Source organism: Macaca thibetana, chromosome 9 (genome assembly GCF_024542745.1).
Source record: "Macaca thibetana thibetana isolate TM-01 chromosome 9, ASM2454274v1, whole genome shotgun sequence".
NCBI classification, from domain to species: domain Eukaryota; kingdom Metazoa; phylum Chordata; class Mammalia; order Primates; family Cercopithecidae; genus Macaca; species Macaca thibetana.
Genome location: NC_065586.1, coordinates 13,571,145 through 13,588,881, shown reverse-complemented (window position 1 = coordinate 13,588,881; position 17,737 = coordinate 13,571,145). Strand labels below are relative to the sequence as shown.

Sequence of the window (17,737 nt, the reverse complement as noted above, 5' to 3'; positions counted from 1 at the left end):
TTTTGTAAGAGATGAGGTCTTAACTGTGTTGCAGAGCGTGGTCTCAAATTCCCAGGCTCAAGCAATTCTTCAGCCTCCTGAAGCACTGGGATTATAGGCGTGGACCACCGTGCCCAGCCCTATCTGGTTTAACCATAATACTAGAGTAATGATTCTGTGGTTCTCTTTGTGTCTATAGAATCATTTTACACTTAAAAAAAAAAAACAAACAAAAAACAAAAATCGAAACCCTTCTGTGAGTCCTAGCTTCAGTCCCGCTTCCCACTGGGAATCAAGGTGGAGACGCCAGGTTCGCCTCCAGTCACAACCGGCAGTTTCATTCGCTGGAAACAACAGGCAGTTCCCAGATCCCCGGGGCAGCCCTGCTGAGTGAGACTCTGGTTTGCTGGGCTGGGGCCTGAGCCTGGGTGGAGGCCCTCAGTGCCCTCCTCAGGTCCCCCTCCTCCCCGGAGCACCCCTCCTTGGGCCCACCCCCCACCCCCAGACCAACCCGGGCCGTCTCCTGGCAGGTCGGTGGACATCAGCCCCACGCGACTGCACAGCCTTGCACTGCACTTTAGGCACCGGAGCTCCAGCCTGGAGTCCCAGGGCAAGCTCCTGGGCTCGGAGAACGACACCGGGAGCCCCGACTTCTACACCCCGCGGACTCGTAGCAGCAATGGCTCGGACCCCATGGACGACTGCTCGTCGTGCACCAGCCACTCGAGCTCGGAGCACTACTACCCGGCGCAGATGAACGCCAACTACTCCACGCTGGCCGAGGACTCGCCGTCCAAGGCGCGCCAGAGGCAGAGGCAGCGACAGCGGGCGGCGGGCGCACTGGGCTCGGCCAGCTCGGGCAGCATGCCCAACCTGGCGGCACGCGGGGGCGCGGGGGGCGCAGGGGGCGCCGGGGGCGGTGTGTACCTGCACAGCCAGAGCCAGCCCAGCTCGCAGTACCGCATCAAGGAGTACCCGCTGTACATCGAGGGCGGCGCCACGCCCGTGGTGGTGCGCAGCCTGGAGAGCGACCAGGAGGGCCACTACAGCGTCAAGGCTCAGTTCAAGACCTCCAACTCCTACACGGCGGGCGGCCTGTTCAAGGAGAGCTGGCGCGGTGGCGGCGGCGGCGACGAGGGCGACACGGGCCGCCTGACGCCGTCGCGATCGCAGATCCTGCGGACTCCGTCGCTGGGCCGCGAGGGTGCCCACGACAAGGGCGCGGGCCGTGCTGCCGTCTCAGACGAGCTGCGCCAGTGGTACCAGCGTTCCACCGCCTCGCACAAGGAGCACAGCCGCCTGTCGCACACCAGCTCCACCTCCTCAGACAGCGGCTCGCAGTACAGCACCTCCTCCCAGAGCACCTTCGTGGCGCACAGCAGGGTCACCAGGATGCCCCAGATGTGCAAGGCCACGTCAGGTGAGAAGGGGCGGCCGGGCGCACGTGGGAAGGCCTGGGGGCGAACTGCTCGCTGGTGTCAAGGGCTGCTGCCCGGAGGTACCCTTAGAATTGGGTGCAGTGAGGAACGGGAGTCATTAATTCTGGGAACCCTGCTGTCAGATGCGGGAGACTTGAGGTCTTTCAGGCCTTTGTTGACCCCCCACCCCGCCCCCGCCCTGTTCTTACCCTAATCTTGCATGTAAGGGTGCACTTGATCCTCCAGAGTACACTGGGCCAGCCCCCCCATTTCTCCTTGTAAGGACAGAAATCTAAGAAACTTAGGTAATGTCTCCGGGTTTATCCAACCAAAGGTGAGTCTTTTACCCTAGTGAGGAGAGTATTCCAGTGAAAGCCCACAGCTGCAGCTTGCAAAGGAAACTGGGTTGGGGATGGGCTTGGGTCAAGTCTAAAGATTTGGCCAGTGTCTCCCCAGATGGGGGCAGACTGGCTAATAACCAGAGTGCCAGAGCTGGGCGTTTGACAGAATTCTTGACTGCTCCTGGCTTTCCCTTTTCGATGATGATACGCCACAGCCACAAACTATATTTTTGTTAAGTGTCTTCAATATCCTTGATGGTATGTCTGAAAATTTCCCTCATATTCTTGTAGTCAAGAGCATTGGGTGGTATTGAATCAAGTTTTTAAAAAAAATGGAAGAAACCACCCATTCCTTTAAGTTACATTTAATAACAGTGACACTGACCAACATGAGCAATTGCCTTGTGCTCTGGTCACAGCACTGGCTTATTAACATATTCTTACCACTCAGAGAGGGACACTGAGAAGAACAGAAATGGTAAACATTGTAAGAATAAAATGAGAGTCAGAAGCAAATGGGAGGAACTCTGAGTCAGGAATTTGGCAAAGATCAGGGGAAACAGTGACATGAGATAATGGGGGGTTCATCTTTGGGGAACTGGAGGAAATTCTTGGTGCCTGGAGACAGCAGGGCAAAGAGGAAGAACCTGGCTGCCCAGGTGAGCCAGGCTCCGGCATTCTATCCCCACATCCTGGTGGACATGTTTATTAGGGTCCATTGGCCAAATGACAAGCTCCAGAGATCAGGCAATAGTGGGTGTTCCGTGGACTTCAAGGTCCTAGAACCTTCTTTATGCTCCTTCTTCACCTGTAAAATAGCCCAGTGAAATTTGCCATTGACTCCCCAGGAAGATCTTGAGTATGATCATCTGTGACCCTATTAGATTAAGAACCAATGTGTTGTAAATATCTCCAAACAGGAGGGTTCATGTTCTATCAAAATTGCAGCACTTGTCTAGTAGATTTGCTTTATGTAAAGAGATTAGGTAGATCTTTTGGAACATATTTTAGACTAAAATTTTTAAGAAGCTGTATTTGAGGTTTACTGATGGAAAACATTCCATTACCAAAAAAGCAAAGGATGCATTTAAGTAGGATTGACTTCCTACTAAATCTTTCCAACTGGACTTCCATACTGCCTACATCAATAAATGCCTAGTGCTCAGGTTTGGATGAGCTATTAAAAGCCCTAAAAGCCCTGCTCCCTTCAAACTGTACTACAGTAGCAATGATAAGCCTGAAACAGCAGAGAGAACAGGCTCTGAGAACCTTTGTGGATGCCCTCTCTTCACAATGGAGAGAAACAATTTCACAATGGGGCTACACTGAAAATGCCCTGGGGCCAGAGAAATATGTCATCCCTGTATGAGCCCTGCTCAGGTCTCACTCAAAGGACTATGTGGACATCAGGTTCTTTGCTGCTGTTGAAGCTGTCACCATCCCTATGGCCACTTCCTGGTGGCAAAGTGGGGACCTAGGATCCCAGGTCAACTTGACTCAGAATGAAGGTGCATGGTAGTGGGGAGAAAATAGAATTGGTGGGATGCAGAGATGGTTCCCCACTGTGACCATGCCATAGGGATGCCAAGACCCTGCCCTGGGGTCCTTTCCAGTATCCCTGGAAATGGTGACCTCTGGCCACTGGGTTGGTGTCGGCCAACAGGTCACAAGCTCCTCCACCTATGTCTGATCCCTGTCTGCTCTCTGCCTTTCTTGCACCACCTGCATATAGCTGCCTTACCTCAAAGCCAGAGAAGCTCGACACCGTCAAGTGAAATTGGAGCCACTCCCCCAAGCAGCCCCCACCACATCCTAACCTGGCAGACTGGGTGAGTTCTCCTTCCATGTTCTTCACTGTGTCAGCTCGAAAGAGTGTTGTAGATATTCAGATCCTAGTGACATAAGGATAAGTCAGTAAATGGACGATGAGCGTTCGTCACTGGGAAGTGTCTTCAAGAGAAGTCCCATGATCCGCTGTCATCTCTGCCTACTCCTTTCCCTGGCTGTGCCTTTATAGAGGTGAATTGTCTGTGTTCTCTTAAAGTAGACGGTGGTCCTTGGGATGTGGGGAGATGGAAGCAGGAAGTGGGACTGTGCTGCTTTGGTCAGATTTCCAGACAGCATTTGATTTCAGTTGGGATTGTACCCAGGCACGAATGTCAGGGGGAGAAAGAGAGCTGAAGACAGCAAATACCCTGAGAGGCAGGTGAAACGGCCACTGTCTTAGGATGTCTCAGGATGCAAGAAAAAAGGCTATGTCGTGGCCAAGCACTTGCTCTTTATCAACACACAAAGGAGATCAGGCGCCCTGAAGCCTTCAGCGGAAGCCGTACACAGCAAAATAAATGAAACCTACAGGCGGCTCTTTTGATAGCCTGACGAGTTCGCCTACAGCATTATCATCTCGGGGCCAGTGAGGCTGTTCTGACCTAGTGGAGGGTCTGGCAGACACAGGTAACCCACCTGGCCCTACAGCACCTGCCTCTTCTGTTGCCCCTGAGACATCACTCTAAGTAGATGTTAGGATCTGTCAACATCTGTTGGTTAGAGGAGTAAGGAGTCCCCTTCCTCGGTTTGTCTGGTTCCTGGTTTGGTGGAGCATCAGGGGGATGTCTGGGAAAATCTGACAACTGGCTGTGAGTTGAATCATGAGAAAAGCACAATTCCAGAATTGGCTCTAATGCCTGCCTTTCAGGCTCTCATACTTGGCCGTTTTTTTTTTTTTGAGATGGAGTCTCACTCTGTTGCCCAGACTGCAGTGCAGTGGTACAATATCAGCTCTCTGCAACCTCCACGGTTCAAGTGATTCTCCTGCCTCAGCCTCCCTAGTAGCTGGCATTACTAGTGTGCATCACCACACCTGGCAAATTTCTAGTAGAGACAGGGTTTCACCACGTTGGCCAGGCTGGTCTCGAACTCCTGACCTTAGGTGATCTGCCCACCTCGGCTTCCCAAAGTGCTGGGATTACAGGCACTGGCCGGCATTTTTGTTCCTGCAGGTTTATCTGTAGTAATTTTTTACACAAGGTTTTCTGGAGCCTTCATTTTTGGTAAGAGAGAAAGGGTTCTAACACTGAGTGCTTGCTGTGTACTCAAAGGCTGGGAGCAGCTTCTAACACACAGCTCATATAATCCTTATCGTCCCCTGGCAACAGAAATACCCAGACGTTTTAGTTTCATAGATGAGGCTCAGAGGAACTAAGTGCCTGGCCCAAAGTCTGACAGCTGGAGGGAGCTGGAATCCTAGCTCTGCCCTCTGTGACCCCAAACCCTGTCTTTTCCCACTATACCGGTAGTTAAGTGTGGTCCCAAAGCAGCAGCACGTGAGAGCCTCACCCAGGATCTTATCAGAAATGCAAATTCTCAGGCTCACCTGTAACCTAAAAACATCCATAACTCTGGGGGTGGAGCCCAGCAGGCTGCTTTCTGATAAGCCTTCCAGGTGATGCTGACACACACTCAAGTTTGACCATCACTGACTAATCCCATGCTGCCTCTAATTCCTTTTAAAATAAGGGAAACTGGAGCCCCAACTCGCTGTTCCTGTGTCTACTCCTACTTCTTGGGCTGTCTGTCGGGCAGTAGCTGCCCCTCTGTCCTTAACTCTAGATCATTAACACCTACTCACGTACCACCCACACCCCAGCTCTCACCTGTGTGGCCAGGCAGCCTCTGCAAGGTTTAGGGTCTAAGAGTCTCACCAAGATTAGCTCATAAAAGAATGACACATCTTTCATATATATAATTCATACCTCCAGTGACTAAACAAGAAACTTAAGATCCCTCTGTAGATCTTTTCTGAATCATGCCCAGTCTCACCTGATCCAAATATATGATTGTATTTGGCAACAGGCTCTGAAATGTACAAGCACTCCTCAGGGTCCTACGCATATAAGATGGTCTTGAATCTTGCCTATTTCACCATGTACAACTAGTGAGGACTCAAGACAAATCTGAAACAAAACAGCTATTTTGGTTCTTGCGTAAACTCTTTGCTATGATGTGACACGAAATGAGGCCATGGGTAAAAAGTGCCAAAGAGGGCCCATCCCTCCTAACAAATTACGTCTTTGACTCAATTATGGGGACTGAAAGTACTGCATGACTTGTATGATCTGTTGCTAACTCAGGTATCTAATCGGTGGGCCTTTCGGATGTATTACTAAGCTGCTAATCGTGTCTGTGTCAGTTTCTCTCTGTAACATGACCTCTCTTCTCTTCCTCCTCCTGCTTTCCTTTGTTCAGAGAAGCAACAGAAAACTCACCCATTCTGGATGGGTCTGAGTCTCCACCTCACCAAAGTACTGATGAATAGAGGTACCGTAAGAGGAGTTTTGTTCCTACTGCCCATGAGTCTGTGGTCCCACATGTGCTGCATGTGTGTTGCTTTTCTCCGTGTCACCGTTTCCACAAGGATACATCTGAGTGCTGTATTTATGCCTTATTTCCAGATACATGGCGAACTGTATGTTTTTAGATGGAGGTTCTTACATCAGATGTTAGATATTCCCAACACTGCTTCCCAGAAAAGACCCCCAGAGTATGTTTTGAGACAGAGTCTTGTTCTGTTGCCCAGGCTGGAGTGCAGTGGCATGATCTTGGCTCACTGAAACCTCTGCCTCCCGGGTTCAAGCGATTCTCCTGCCTCCCTAGTAGCTACAGGTACACACGTGGCTAATTTTTGTTTTTTTGTTTGTTTGTTTGTTTGTTTGTTTGTTTTGAGACGGAGTCTTGCTCTGTCCCCCAGGCTGGAGTGCAGTGGCGCCATCTCGGCTCACTGCAAGCTCCGCCTCCTGGGTTTACACCATTCTCCTGCCTCAGCCTCCCGAGTAGCTGGGACTACAGGCGCCCGCCACCTCGCCCGGCTAGTTTTTTTTGTGTTTTTAGTAGAGACAGGGTTTCACCGTGTTAGCCAGGATGGTCTCGATCTCCTGACCTTGTGATCCGCCCGCCTCGGCCTCCCAAAGTGCTGGGATTACAGGCTTGAGCCACCGCACCCGGCCAATTTTTGTATTTTTAGTAGACACGGGGTTTCGCCATGTTGGCCAGGCTAGTCTCGAACTCCTGACCTTAAGTGATCTGTGCGCCTGGCCCCAAAGTATGTTTTAGACTCACCATGTTCTACCTATATCCAAATATTTGTAGACATTTTACTGTTCCTGAAAAGAACAGCATCACTGCAATGTAAGTTTCAAAGCACCAAGGGCAGACTGAGTTGATCCAGAAGCACCCCCATCATTTCATCCCAGCATTCTTAACAGCTGTGCTGAGTACCAAAGGCTATGAGCACTGCTTTTCGAAATGTCCATAAGCCAGCATTTTTATTGCTACCACCATCACCCGGGAGCTTGTTAGAAAGTTAGACTCCTGGGCACCACCCTGGCCTACTGAACCTAGTGTGCATTTAACAAGATTCCTGAGTGAATACAATGCATGTCGAAATTTGCAAAGCACAGGGGCAGAAAACACCTGGTCTGGTTCCTAGCTCCAGGACCGTTACAGTCTATCAGGAGATATACGAGGAGCATGAGAAACTGCCACACTTATGTATTCAGTGCTCTAAGACTTAGAAACAAAACGCTGAGAGGATTCAGAAATGAGAGGGTCACTTTTGAGTTCACAGAGATGTTATGTGAGCCTGGCTCAGAAGCCTGTGGTGGGAGGAGGGGGTTGAGACAGGGAGAGACCATTCCAAGTGCAAAAACACGGATGCACAGACAAGCGTGAGGGGTGGTTAACAGAGAGTCTTGTTTCCTGAAGAGAAAAAACTGGACTTTTGACGAGCTCGGACAATATTGCCAAGTTGGCAGATGGGGAATCGGGGGACAGGGACTTAGGCTTTGGAAGGAAGGTAGACCACCCCCTGGCCAGTGCCAGAAAAAAGAAGAGATTTTAAGATAGGATGATGTCATGAGAGCAGTATTTTTGAAGTAGGAAGAATGGCCTTTTTCTCCCCCAGTATGGAAGGGCCGATCATCTCATCTGTTAAAGGTGATGGAGGTTGGGATGATAGCCAGAACTAGAACTAACCAGGTTTGAAAGAGCTGCTGTGGAAATGTAAGCACATCTGCTTGAAATATCTACATGCATACATGTGTGCACATGCAGGGACACACCTACATATACTGAGCAACAGCACCTTCCCAGACCAGGTGAGACAGGATGCCTCTAGAGGGCCTCGTCCCCAACTGCAGGACTATTCAACAACCCAAGTATGTGCTACCAGTTGTTTTGTAAGTTATACATTTACAAAAATAATTCAGTTTGAAATTCCTCCCTCCCAGCAGCCCCACCTCCCTATGCCAAGCACTTAAAAACCACACAATCCTGTGAGATGTGGGTGAATTTGCCATCTGTCTGGTATCAGAGGGCCCCTGGCCAGTACACTTTGCAGGCCACACGTCTCTGAGCATAGTTCTGGGAAAGCGCATTCTTCCTGTGGAAAGCCCCCACAGGCACTGGCCCTCACAGATTCTGACGTTGTCACTTCTGTGACCCAGACTGCCCAGTGCTAAGCTGCTCTGCTGGGTCACAGTTTAGAGAGCACAGCTACATCTTCATCCTGCCCCAGCTCATATTCCAGTGAATGACTGACTTGACTTTACTAGGGCAACTATTTAGTGGCCCCATTTGTATTATTCATGAAGAATAAATGCTTCCTAAATGGTCTCTCTCATTAATTTTGCTTTCGTAGCACATGGCATTCCTTGACTATTACCCTAAAATTGAATTTGTACTGAAAGGCTTAGCTGAGCAGCCAGAACAAGGGTCTCTTCCCCCAACTTGAGAATAAACTTGAGAATAAGAGACCAATACATGAAGCAACATTTATAGCTTTAAAACTACCTTACATACTTCAGTAATGATGGGGAAGCACTAAGAAAGATTCCGTGTAAGACATCACAATTTTGGAAAAATACATCTTTACCTCTTTTCCTCCAGCTCTAGTTTCCTCAGAGGCAGGAGCAGGCCAGGGTTTCCATACTGTGGCCCCTCGGGGAGCCACCTGAGAACCAAACCACCGATCCAGCATCTCCCACCCCATCATCCAGATCCCAATGCCCTGTCATGTATGGGTTCTGTGACCCAGAAGGAGAACAGCACAGGGTTAGGCTAAGGGTTAGGCTCTTCACATACCGAATAAACCACCACAGGAACCCTTAACCTCATCTACTGCCTTATCCAGTCACTGCTTTGAACTCGGTGGTCTCTCCTTGAGCCTTTATGATCAATACATAGTGGACTTTTAGTCCCTGTGAAGCAGGTTATATTGTCACAATTATTACTCAACTTTAACAGTAATAGTTTGAACCAGAAACTGTTCAGGATCCAACATACAAGATAAGTCAACCTCATTTTATAATATTAGCCTATTTAAGAGTGTTTTTCAAAGTGTGTTCTGTGGATCTTCATAGGTGATACTGTTCCAGAAGTTCTGGGGCAAACAGTAATCCAGGACTTCTCAGAACCTTTAATATATACATTTACATTTCAGGCCTCTGAAAGGCAGACTCCTCAAATGTATTTATCCATGGAACCTTTTTTTTCCCCTCAGAGCAACTCACAGGACTACTTTGGGAAACACTGGCTACAGTGGTTCCTTAGATCTCATGAAGCCCCTTAGGGAAGTTTTGTCCCAAACAGAGCCAGATCATGTTCGTGTTAGAAACAAACATTTCATCAACAGTTTAAGAAACTACTTACATGTGCCAGTATTCATTAGTTACATATGAAAAACTCAGTTTAACAAGCGTAAGCAAACAAGAGCATGTACCAGCTGATGTCACTGGAGCCTGGGCTGGCTGGGTCTCATTCCATCTCTAGCTCTGCTTCCTCCTCCTGTTAACTTCGTTCTCAGGAGGAAATGACATCTCTGTGGTTTCAAAGCTGCTCAGGCACATGGCCATCTTTGAACCAGGGATTATGATCGGGGGACTCATTGGCCTGGCCCCACTGGGTTCCTTGTCCCCTGGTCCCCCCGGGAGTGAGGATGGCAGCATGGTGGAGAACACCACCAGGACCACATGGAATTAGGGAGAGATTGTCCCCCTAACACAGGACCCCTGGAGGGCCCAACCACCTCTCCCCTTAGAAGTTTTTCAGTCAGGCACAATTTCAAAAGTCAACTCAGGGTGGAAAGAAAGTTTGCAGGACAGGTATCCCAGAAACGTCCACTTACCACCTACATATAGTAATACCCGTGGCCAGTGTCATAATCAAGGGCCTTTTCTTACTTTACTTCTGAAGCTGGTTTATTTCTGGTGCTCCAAGCACAGGACTCTCATTAAAATCCACCAGTATGTGCACAGATGCCTTGGGATTTTCCAGCTTTCGTGGATTTTCAGGCCAGATGAGAAACATTTACAACATCCAGTTGTTCCTAGAGAGGTTAGCAAATGAAACAAAGCTGGGGATGACTGCTGATTCTCAGTCGTGAAGCTGTGTTTGGTACTGAAATGCTCCTAAAACTCACCTGCTCCGAACTACGTTGGGTTAGGGTCCCCTCCTGTCACCCATCCCTCACCACTCCCCTAGCACTCCCCACGGGGAGATCAGTTGCAGGAGACGAATTCAACGGGCTCATTCAGGATCATTGGAGAGAGGCTGTTTTTCCTAATCATGATCCCTAGTAATGACTATCGGCTTCCACCTATCTATGATTGCTTCTCGAGATTTAAGAATTACTTCTACCCAACCTAAATGGTGATACCTACCTAAAATACTTAAGAAAAAAAAAGCCTTTTATTTTCTTCTATAGACTTTCCTGTATATTTTAAATGAACACACTTTTATAATCACAAAACAATACATGTTATTTAGAATAAAGCAACGTCACCATTTTTTTTAAACTTTTAAAACACAATTCAAAATACCACCACAGTTTCACTATAGGGAAACCTCACATTTCGAATGTTCTTTCCGGACAGAATGAAAATGTCCTAGTGACATCTGGTTAGCCCTGGGGTCTCACGGAGGACAACCCCAGCAGCTGTCCCGTGGGAAAAGTCCCCTGAGGACAGCCCGGAGGGTCTGGCTTCGGCTGCATATGAGGATCACCTGGTGGGAGCTTTGGCAGCTCCCAGCGCTCAAACACACCCCAAACCAATTAGGCCATTGTCTCCCGAGGCGGGGCCCAGGCATGAGTATTTCTGAGAGTTCCCAGGTGCTCCCTGGATGCAGCTACGTTGAAGAACCAGCGCACTGAGTAAGCGTTACCTTACGTTTTCCTCCTTCACAAATGCTCTAGGTTTCAGGCGGCCCCTTTGTGTGGATTCTGGGGCCTTCTGTACACGCAGCACTGTTGAGGGTCTCAGGCCTCACTGCTCTGAACAGGAAAGACTCGTGATTAGCACAGGGCCCTGTCAAGGTGAACACATCCTTCTCAGTCTAGGCCTGGCTGAGCCCGTCCTCCTCCACTAACTGTCTCATCTCCTTTCTTGGGCCTCCCACAGGGGCTACAATGATAGCTGTTTCCTGGATTCCTCCCTCTATCCAGAACTAGCTGATGTCCAGTGGTACGGGCAGGAAAAAGCCAAGCCCGGGACCCTCGTGTGAGCCAGCCCGGCCTAATCTGACCGCCTCAACGCCATTCTGAGATCACCTCACTGCCTCTCATTTGCCTTACCCAGACGCACCGTCACCCTGCACCAGCTTCGGCCCTCAGCACTTTTTTTCTCCTGTCTCCGCATTCCCTCCCCCTCGAAAACCTGACTGAGGAGACACTCTGGAAGGTTCCGGTCCCACTGTGTGTCCCCTGGCGCTCTTGCCCATGGAGAGCCAGACACCAATCCTCAATGGCACCTTGGTGGCTTCCCTCTGCCATGACAGCCCCTAGGCCAGGAACCGTCAGGGGGGCCGGCTGGCATCCAATTCCTGCGGACAAGTAGCATTGGGAGAGAACAAGAAAGGGGACTTGAGTTACAGGGTGACCAGAAAGACGGTCAGCTGTGTCCAGCCTGCCACCCGTACGTAGGCCAATCAAGCACTTCATGAAGAGGAGGCCTCGTGGCATATTCAGTTTACACCTGAAATATTCCTCGATGGGACAGCTTGTGGGGAGTGGCTGTGGGGGAAGGGGAAGATGAGAAAGGAAGCTCTCGACACCAGAGATGCATCGGAGGACCACGATCAGTTCTATGCTGCCAAAGATTAAAAATAAATAAAAACATAAAAAATTAAGAGGGGCCAAGAGGAAGACATTCTTTCTGCAAGGAAATTTCGTTTAAATTCTGAACTACTACTACACATAAGTGTAAGTCAACCCTGTGTAAACTGGTGTCCTCTCTCTAGCCCTCTCCCTTACTGGCCCACGTCTCTCTCCGTAGAGGGCCTGAGAAACTGCCCCAATGCCACGGTGAAGACGAGGGAGTCTTGGCTGGCATTGCCGACTCACAGCCGCCATCCATCTGGACACAAAGGAAGAGAGACCCGCAGGAGTCATGGAGGGCACCGTTAGCCCCGGTCCATGCAGGGGGTTCAGCCAAGCCCAAGACTCAACGCTGCTTTCCTTTCAGGATTTGTAGTAACATAAGGTGATAATGGCCAAAAGTGGTTCTCTCTCATTAAAACAAACCAGTAAAAGCGTATCCTATTTTTTTGCACAAGGTGTTTCATTTTCTTTTTTATGGGAAACCAAGGGAAAAGCACATTGCGATCCATTCAGTGTTTAACTGTTGTGGCTCATTTTCTGTTCATTAGCACTTGTGTGACAAAAGAGCTCAGATCCGACTTCTCCCATGTGTCACTTATTCCAAGAACCCAACTATGCCCTTAGGTAGAAAGATTTGACTCATGTGTCTACTAGCCAACAGGCAGAGCAGGGTTGAAAAAAATACCAGCTCCCAAAGGGCCCATGTGTCCACATCATCACTTACTGTCATGCACCACATTTGTGTGCAGATACCAAAAGAGGAAAGACAAAAATTAATGTGTGGGAGCTGCACGTTTACATGTGTTTTAAGCTACACTTCAAACACAACTGGAAAGCCATCAATCTTCAAAGGCCTCAAAAATACTTTTATAATAACAAGTGCACAACTTTAGTTGGGTTATTCAAGATGGCACAAAAAGGTTTCCGCAGAGGTGGTGTTGCTGTGCTTTGGGCGCAAGTGGTTGGGGGGTGGGGGGTGGGGGTGGAATTTTTTTCTCACTCTAATGACTTCCTATTGGAAAGACATTGACAGCCAGTGACAGGAGCCAGGGTGGGAGTAGTTTTGTGGGAAAGCAGAACTGAAGTTAGCTTAAGCATAAAAAGAAAAGAAAAATCTTCGCTTTTCATGTATGTGGAATCCAAGAATAACCATAGGCTGTACCAGACCAGGAGGGTAAGGATGGATACTAAAACGAAATAAATACCAAGGTATTCCTTCTGCTGCAGCCTGGAGACCACCGAGAGTCGAGCTGGGGCGCACACACCTGGCTGGGACAAGGCGGGCCGTGGCCTCCTCCACCAACTCTGTAGACGATTCAGGGCCTGCTTTCCCCAGCTCCATGCATGGCTAGACTGGTGATTCCAGCATGCAGAAGGGATTAATATTCCCAGAACGCTTTAAGTGTACACCTGCAGGACAAATAGAAACCGGTTATGATATTATTAAATGATTCTAGGGATTCATTGGGGGATTTTTTTTTGCTTTTATTTTCATGGTTAGAGCTACAAAGAGCAGTGATTTTTTTTTCTCCCTTCCTCATTCAGAAACATGATACATAGGGCCATTTTTCTTTCTCCCAAAGAAGATTCATGAAGAGTCAGACTGAACTGTGTGCAACAGGAAAAGTCAAAAGGGAAAAGGAAGGTGATGAGGTTATGTGGTTACAGGTTCTACACCATGCAGAGTAGCTTGAAATCTAGTCTGGAGAAAACCGGATCAAGATTCTAGCCCACTTGAGTTGTAAGGAATGAGAGGCAAAAATTCTAAAGACTTGGGTTATGTTTTCAATTCGGGGGACAGAGAGAAATGGAGTGGGAACAGGAATTACAGTTCCAGCAAACATCATGATAGTCTGGTAGTCAAGACAGAGATTAAGTAAAACAGGTTTTACTGTTTAGCTGAGTTCAGTTAATACAAAATGTACATAAAACGTTAGTCCTTTGAGACTGACATGATTAATGATCAGTGTGGTGGGAAATGATGTAGTTATTGTACACAAGCACTTGCAAACTCTCTATCCCTATTCCTTTAAAACAAAATAAGGTGAAATATGAAGTCCCTGGTCTGATATAAAGCCCCTATTGGATTCTTCGGATGTGTAAAAGAAATGGCCTGTTTCAGCCAGAAGACTGGTGAAAACTCATACATCAGACTTATGTTGTGAGCCAGGTTGATTTTTTATTTTATTATATGCAGGTGAGTGTTGAAACTGTTAAAATTCCAATTTGTTTTCATTCAGTATTAGTTTAGTTCTAAATATAGCAAACCCCATCCAGGTGCTATCAGACGACCAGTTACTGCTTAGTTAACTAGGTGTAAAGTTTTACATATACATTAATGTCAATAGTTTATTACAAGTTGTGTAAAATGGAGTCTAGTTTAATAATGGGGGAAAAAAGATTAGGTTGCTCCTGAAACTGACTGTAGAGCATGTAAAATGATTTTACTGGATTCTGTTCAACTGTAATCAATGAAAAAGATGTACGTTGTAGACAAAGTTGCAGAATTAAAAAAGAAATCTGCTTTTAATTTATTCTTTTTGTATTAAGAATTTGTATAGTACCTTTACATTTTGCAAAACAGTGTTGTCAACACTTATTAAAGCATTTTCAAAATGAAAAGATCCCAGTTGCCTCCTGGAGATTTTGTTTCTTTGTCTGTCAGCGATAAATGCCTGTGTGTGCTCCGGGAATCTGTAATTCAGGTGCTTGTGTCCTCAGTGGGCTCCTTTACTAAAGTCAATCTGTAGATGGTATTTTTATGGCCTTGCTAGATGATAGAGAGAAGCTTGGTTTGTTCAGCAGAGGCGAATTCCCTCTTATTCTAGTTTCCTTTTGTTAACTGTACAAGATAATATTGTCTAAATTATGTATTCCTCCTACTACAAAAAAAGACTTGAGATTAGAGGTCTTTATGAGGATACTATCTCAGCTTTTGCATCACTGTTCACTGCAAACAGCTGCCCATGTTGTAATATGTTCCAGCATGTGTACTGTCCCCACAGGACAGTCCACAGCAGAAGGAGCAATGAAGGAAGCTAGGCTTTGAGGGATCGTCTTTAGTCTCTCCGTGTTGTCCCTCGTTCCATGTAGGATGCAGAGGGTCACTCTCACAGGCTGCTCAGGCTCTCTGTGACTAAATTAACCCTCTGTGCTCACACTGCAGCTCAAACCCTGCCACTGACTCTCTAAATCACATCACCAGAGCAAGGGCCTACTGGGACTGCAAGTACGGAGTCCCTGACTTATGGATGAAATGATGACTGGCTGACTTGAATAGCGACTGCTGCAATCAAATCCCTGGCCCCCTAACTTAATAGGCATCTCTTCCTAGCAAAACTGGAAGTCTGGCCTCCAATAGCATCCCTGGATGAAAAGCTCCTGGATGGGAAGCCTTGCAGAAGCCTTGGCCGCTAGAGCCAGTTGATGCTGCCAAAAAGGAAAACAATCCACTGAGAATCACATCTGGATGTAAGCCCACCAAGAGAGTGTTCTCTACTTCCTACACCCTAAAAACTGCCCGTTGGAGAGCCAGAAGCCCCTCTCCTTGGGGAAGCAACCAGGTCATCTCAAAATCATCTACACTTGAAAAAAGGGAAAGGGACCTCATGTAAGTCTTTTACATGTAAATATGTCACAGCTCAGTAAATTAACCTATTATCTTCTCATTAAGCTCTACCACATGAAAGCAACTGGTAGTTAGGAAGATCCTCTTCCCATTTCTTTCCCATTCCTTCCTACTTTTCACCTCTTCATCTATCAATCTGTTTATCTAGCTCCCCTTTCACTGTGCCAAAAAAAAAGTGATTCCAAACAGTTGATTATTAGAGAACACAAAGTGAACACCCCACTTCTGGTAGAACATATTGCAAACAGCCAGCTCTTTATTTTCCCAGAATACCAGTTCAGAAAGGCTCTATGTAAAACTCTCTAAATATGGCAGTGTGAAGTCATCACTGATGAGAGCCAGCAGGCAGACAATGGGTCTCCAACAAAGTCATTTCATCGCACATTTGGTGCAGAGTTCCAGTTCTTAAAAGCTTCCTCTCATGGATGAAACAAACAGGCACACAACCACATATATGGGGAAAGGAGGACACTAACATTAAACAGGAGGAAGAGATTAAAATTATTCCCAAGGATAAGAGATCAACAGGGCATCTCTCATTGGTTACCTGAGTTGAGTGGTCAGAGATGGCAGGGAAAAAGTAGAAGAGCTGCAGAGGTATAACCTTTATGCCTTGCACAAAGTCATGCTCCCAGCAAAGTCAGTATCTACTTCGGCAACAGCTGAAGAACCTGCACTGCATTCGGAAGAATAAAACAATGTGGAGAGTAATCTCAAGAGTCCATAGGATTATAATGGCACCAAGATTGATTTTTTAAATCAGAAACACATTTCTATCTTCATAAATTTTTATCCTCACAAGCTAATTATTTTCTCCTTCATTTATCCATTTTCTCTTAAACCCACTCCAATTATGTTTTCATCCCCTCCCCACTCTACTAAACCCACTCTTGCCAAGGTCAATAACTCCCTGCAATGCCAAATCCAATGGTTCACTCGCTGTTCTCATTTAATATCACTTGCCAGCAACACTTTCTGGAGTGTGAAGAAGTGGGACACTTCATTGAAACACTTTCTTCACTGAGATGTCAGGATGCCACATTGTCCTGGTTTTCCACCTGGTTTCGCAGTCCAGGGCTCTCCTTTTCAATCTCCTTGGTAGTTTTTCTTCCCTGGCTTCTTAACATTGGAGTGTCCCCGGGCTCAGTCCTTAGACTCCTTCCCTTTATTATTGACAACTACTCCTTAAAGTTCCCATCTAGTCTCATGGCTTTAAATGCCATCTTTACAATGATGACACCTATATTTATCCCTATATCCTAGACCTCTCTAAAAGTTGCACATCCCATTGCCTACACAACATCCCCACGTGGATGTCTAATGTGCTAACATGTCTTGAACTAAACTCCTGACTGTCCCCTCCAAACCTCACCATGAATGGCCCTCCCCAGCTTAGTTACAGGCAACTCTAGGCCTTCCAGTGCTCAGGTCAAAACTCTTGGAATCATTCAAGCTTTCTTTTTCATCAGCTTTCCTTTCCCCACACCTCACATCTGCACAAACAAAACAGATGCAAATTCCCTGCCCTTATAAGACTTAAATTACATTGGAAGTGGAGGGGGCCAATAGAAAGTAAATTAGATAACATAATAGATAAGAAAGCAGGCCAGTGGAAGATTTAGCCTATGACAGAAGGAGGAACAGCTTTTTCTCCAAATCAAGTAAGACAAGATGCTGGTAGGTTTGGAGGTAGAAATAGACCCTTAAGATTGCCTCCATATTCAAGTTGTATGAGAAGGGTAGGTGAGGCCACCCTCCAAGTGAGATGAAAAGGAGGCAGCAGGGTAGGATCAGGAGAGAGCAGAGGTATCAGGAGAGCTATGGCAGGCAGGATCTGGCTGACATCGGACGCTTAGATTGTGAATTTTCTCCAGAGCAGTTACCGTCATGTCAGAGCACGGGAGGAGAGAGGTTGGAATGATTCTGGCTTGGGTGCTATCATCGGGTGTGGCAGGACAACAAAAGCATGTGAGAGCAAAAGGGACTGGAGGGTGACTGAAATGATGGTAATGAGATCCAGACTGACTTTATAAAGAGAAAAGGGAAGCTGAGAAGGTGCTATTAAATAGGAGAAAACAGACTGAATGGACAGAGGTCTCGAGGAGACTGAGGAACAGCAGGGTGGGAGTGAAGGAGGGAGCAAGGAGAGGTCTTTATGACCAGGGTCTAGGTAAAACATTAGTTTCCCCTAATCTTGCAGCTATGCCCATGGGGGTGAATC

The 17,737-nt window shown here is 47.3% G+C and overlaps 2 protein-coding genes and 1 long non-coding RNA gene across 16 annotated transcripts in view; 2 read left to right on the top strand and 1 right to left on the bottom strand.

The window, feature by feature from the left end:
• FRMD4A (FERM domain containing 4A) overlaps nt 1-14,512 on the top strand; it is a 695,352-nt gene extending 680,840 nt beyond the window's left edge. For 11 of the 14 annotated variants that reach the window (XM_050803197.1, XM_050803199.1, XM_050803194.1 and 8 more), the window contains 3 exons: nt 510-1,399; nt 3,471-3,567; nt 11,191-14,512. In XM_050803197.1, coding sequence (XP_050659154.1) covers nt 510-1,399; nt 3,471-3,567; nt 11,191-11,293 — 1,090 coding nt within the window. In that variant the 3' untranslated portion in view covers nt 11,294-14,512. Of the gene's footprint in view, nt 1-509; nt 1,400-3,470; nt 3,568-5,983; nt 6,424-11,190 lie in introns of those variants that run through there. The other 3 variants (XM_050803200.1, XM_050803207.1, XM_050803195.1) reach the window with 2 other exon arrangements.
• PHYH (phytanoyl-CoA 2-hydroxylase) overlaps nt 1-17,737 on the top strand; it is a 1,057,918-nt gene that overhangs the window by 671,854 nt on the left and 368,327 nt on the right. The gene's annotated exons all lie outside the window — the stretch shown is intronic.
• Nucleotides 2,088-10,467, bottom strand: LOC126962391 (uncharacterized). The gene is made up of 3 exons (XR_007728677.1): nt 9,973-10,467; nt 3,556-3,630; nt 2,088-2,546 (listed from the first exon to the last, which is right to left on the bottom strand). It is a non-coding gene; the product is annotated as an uncharacterized LOC126962391 (long non-coding RNA).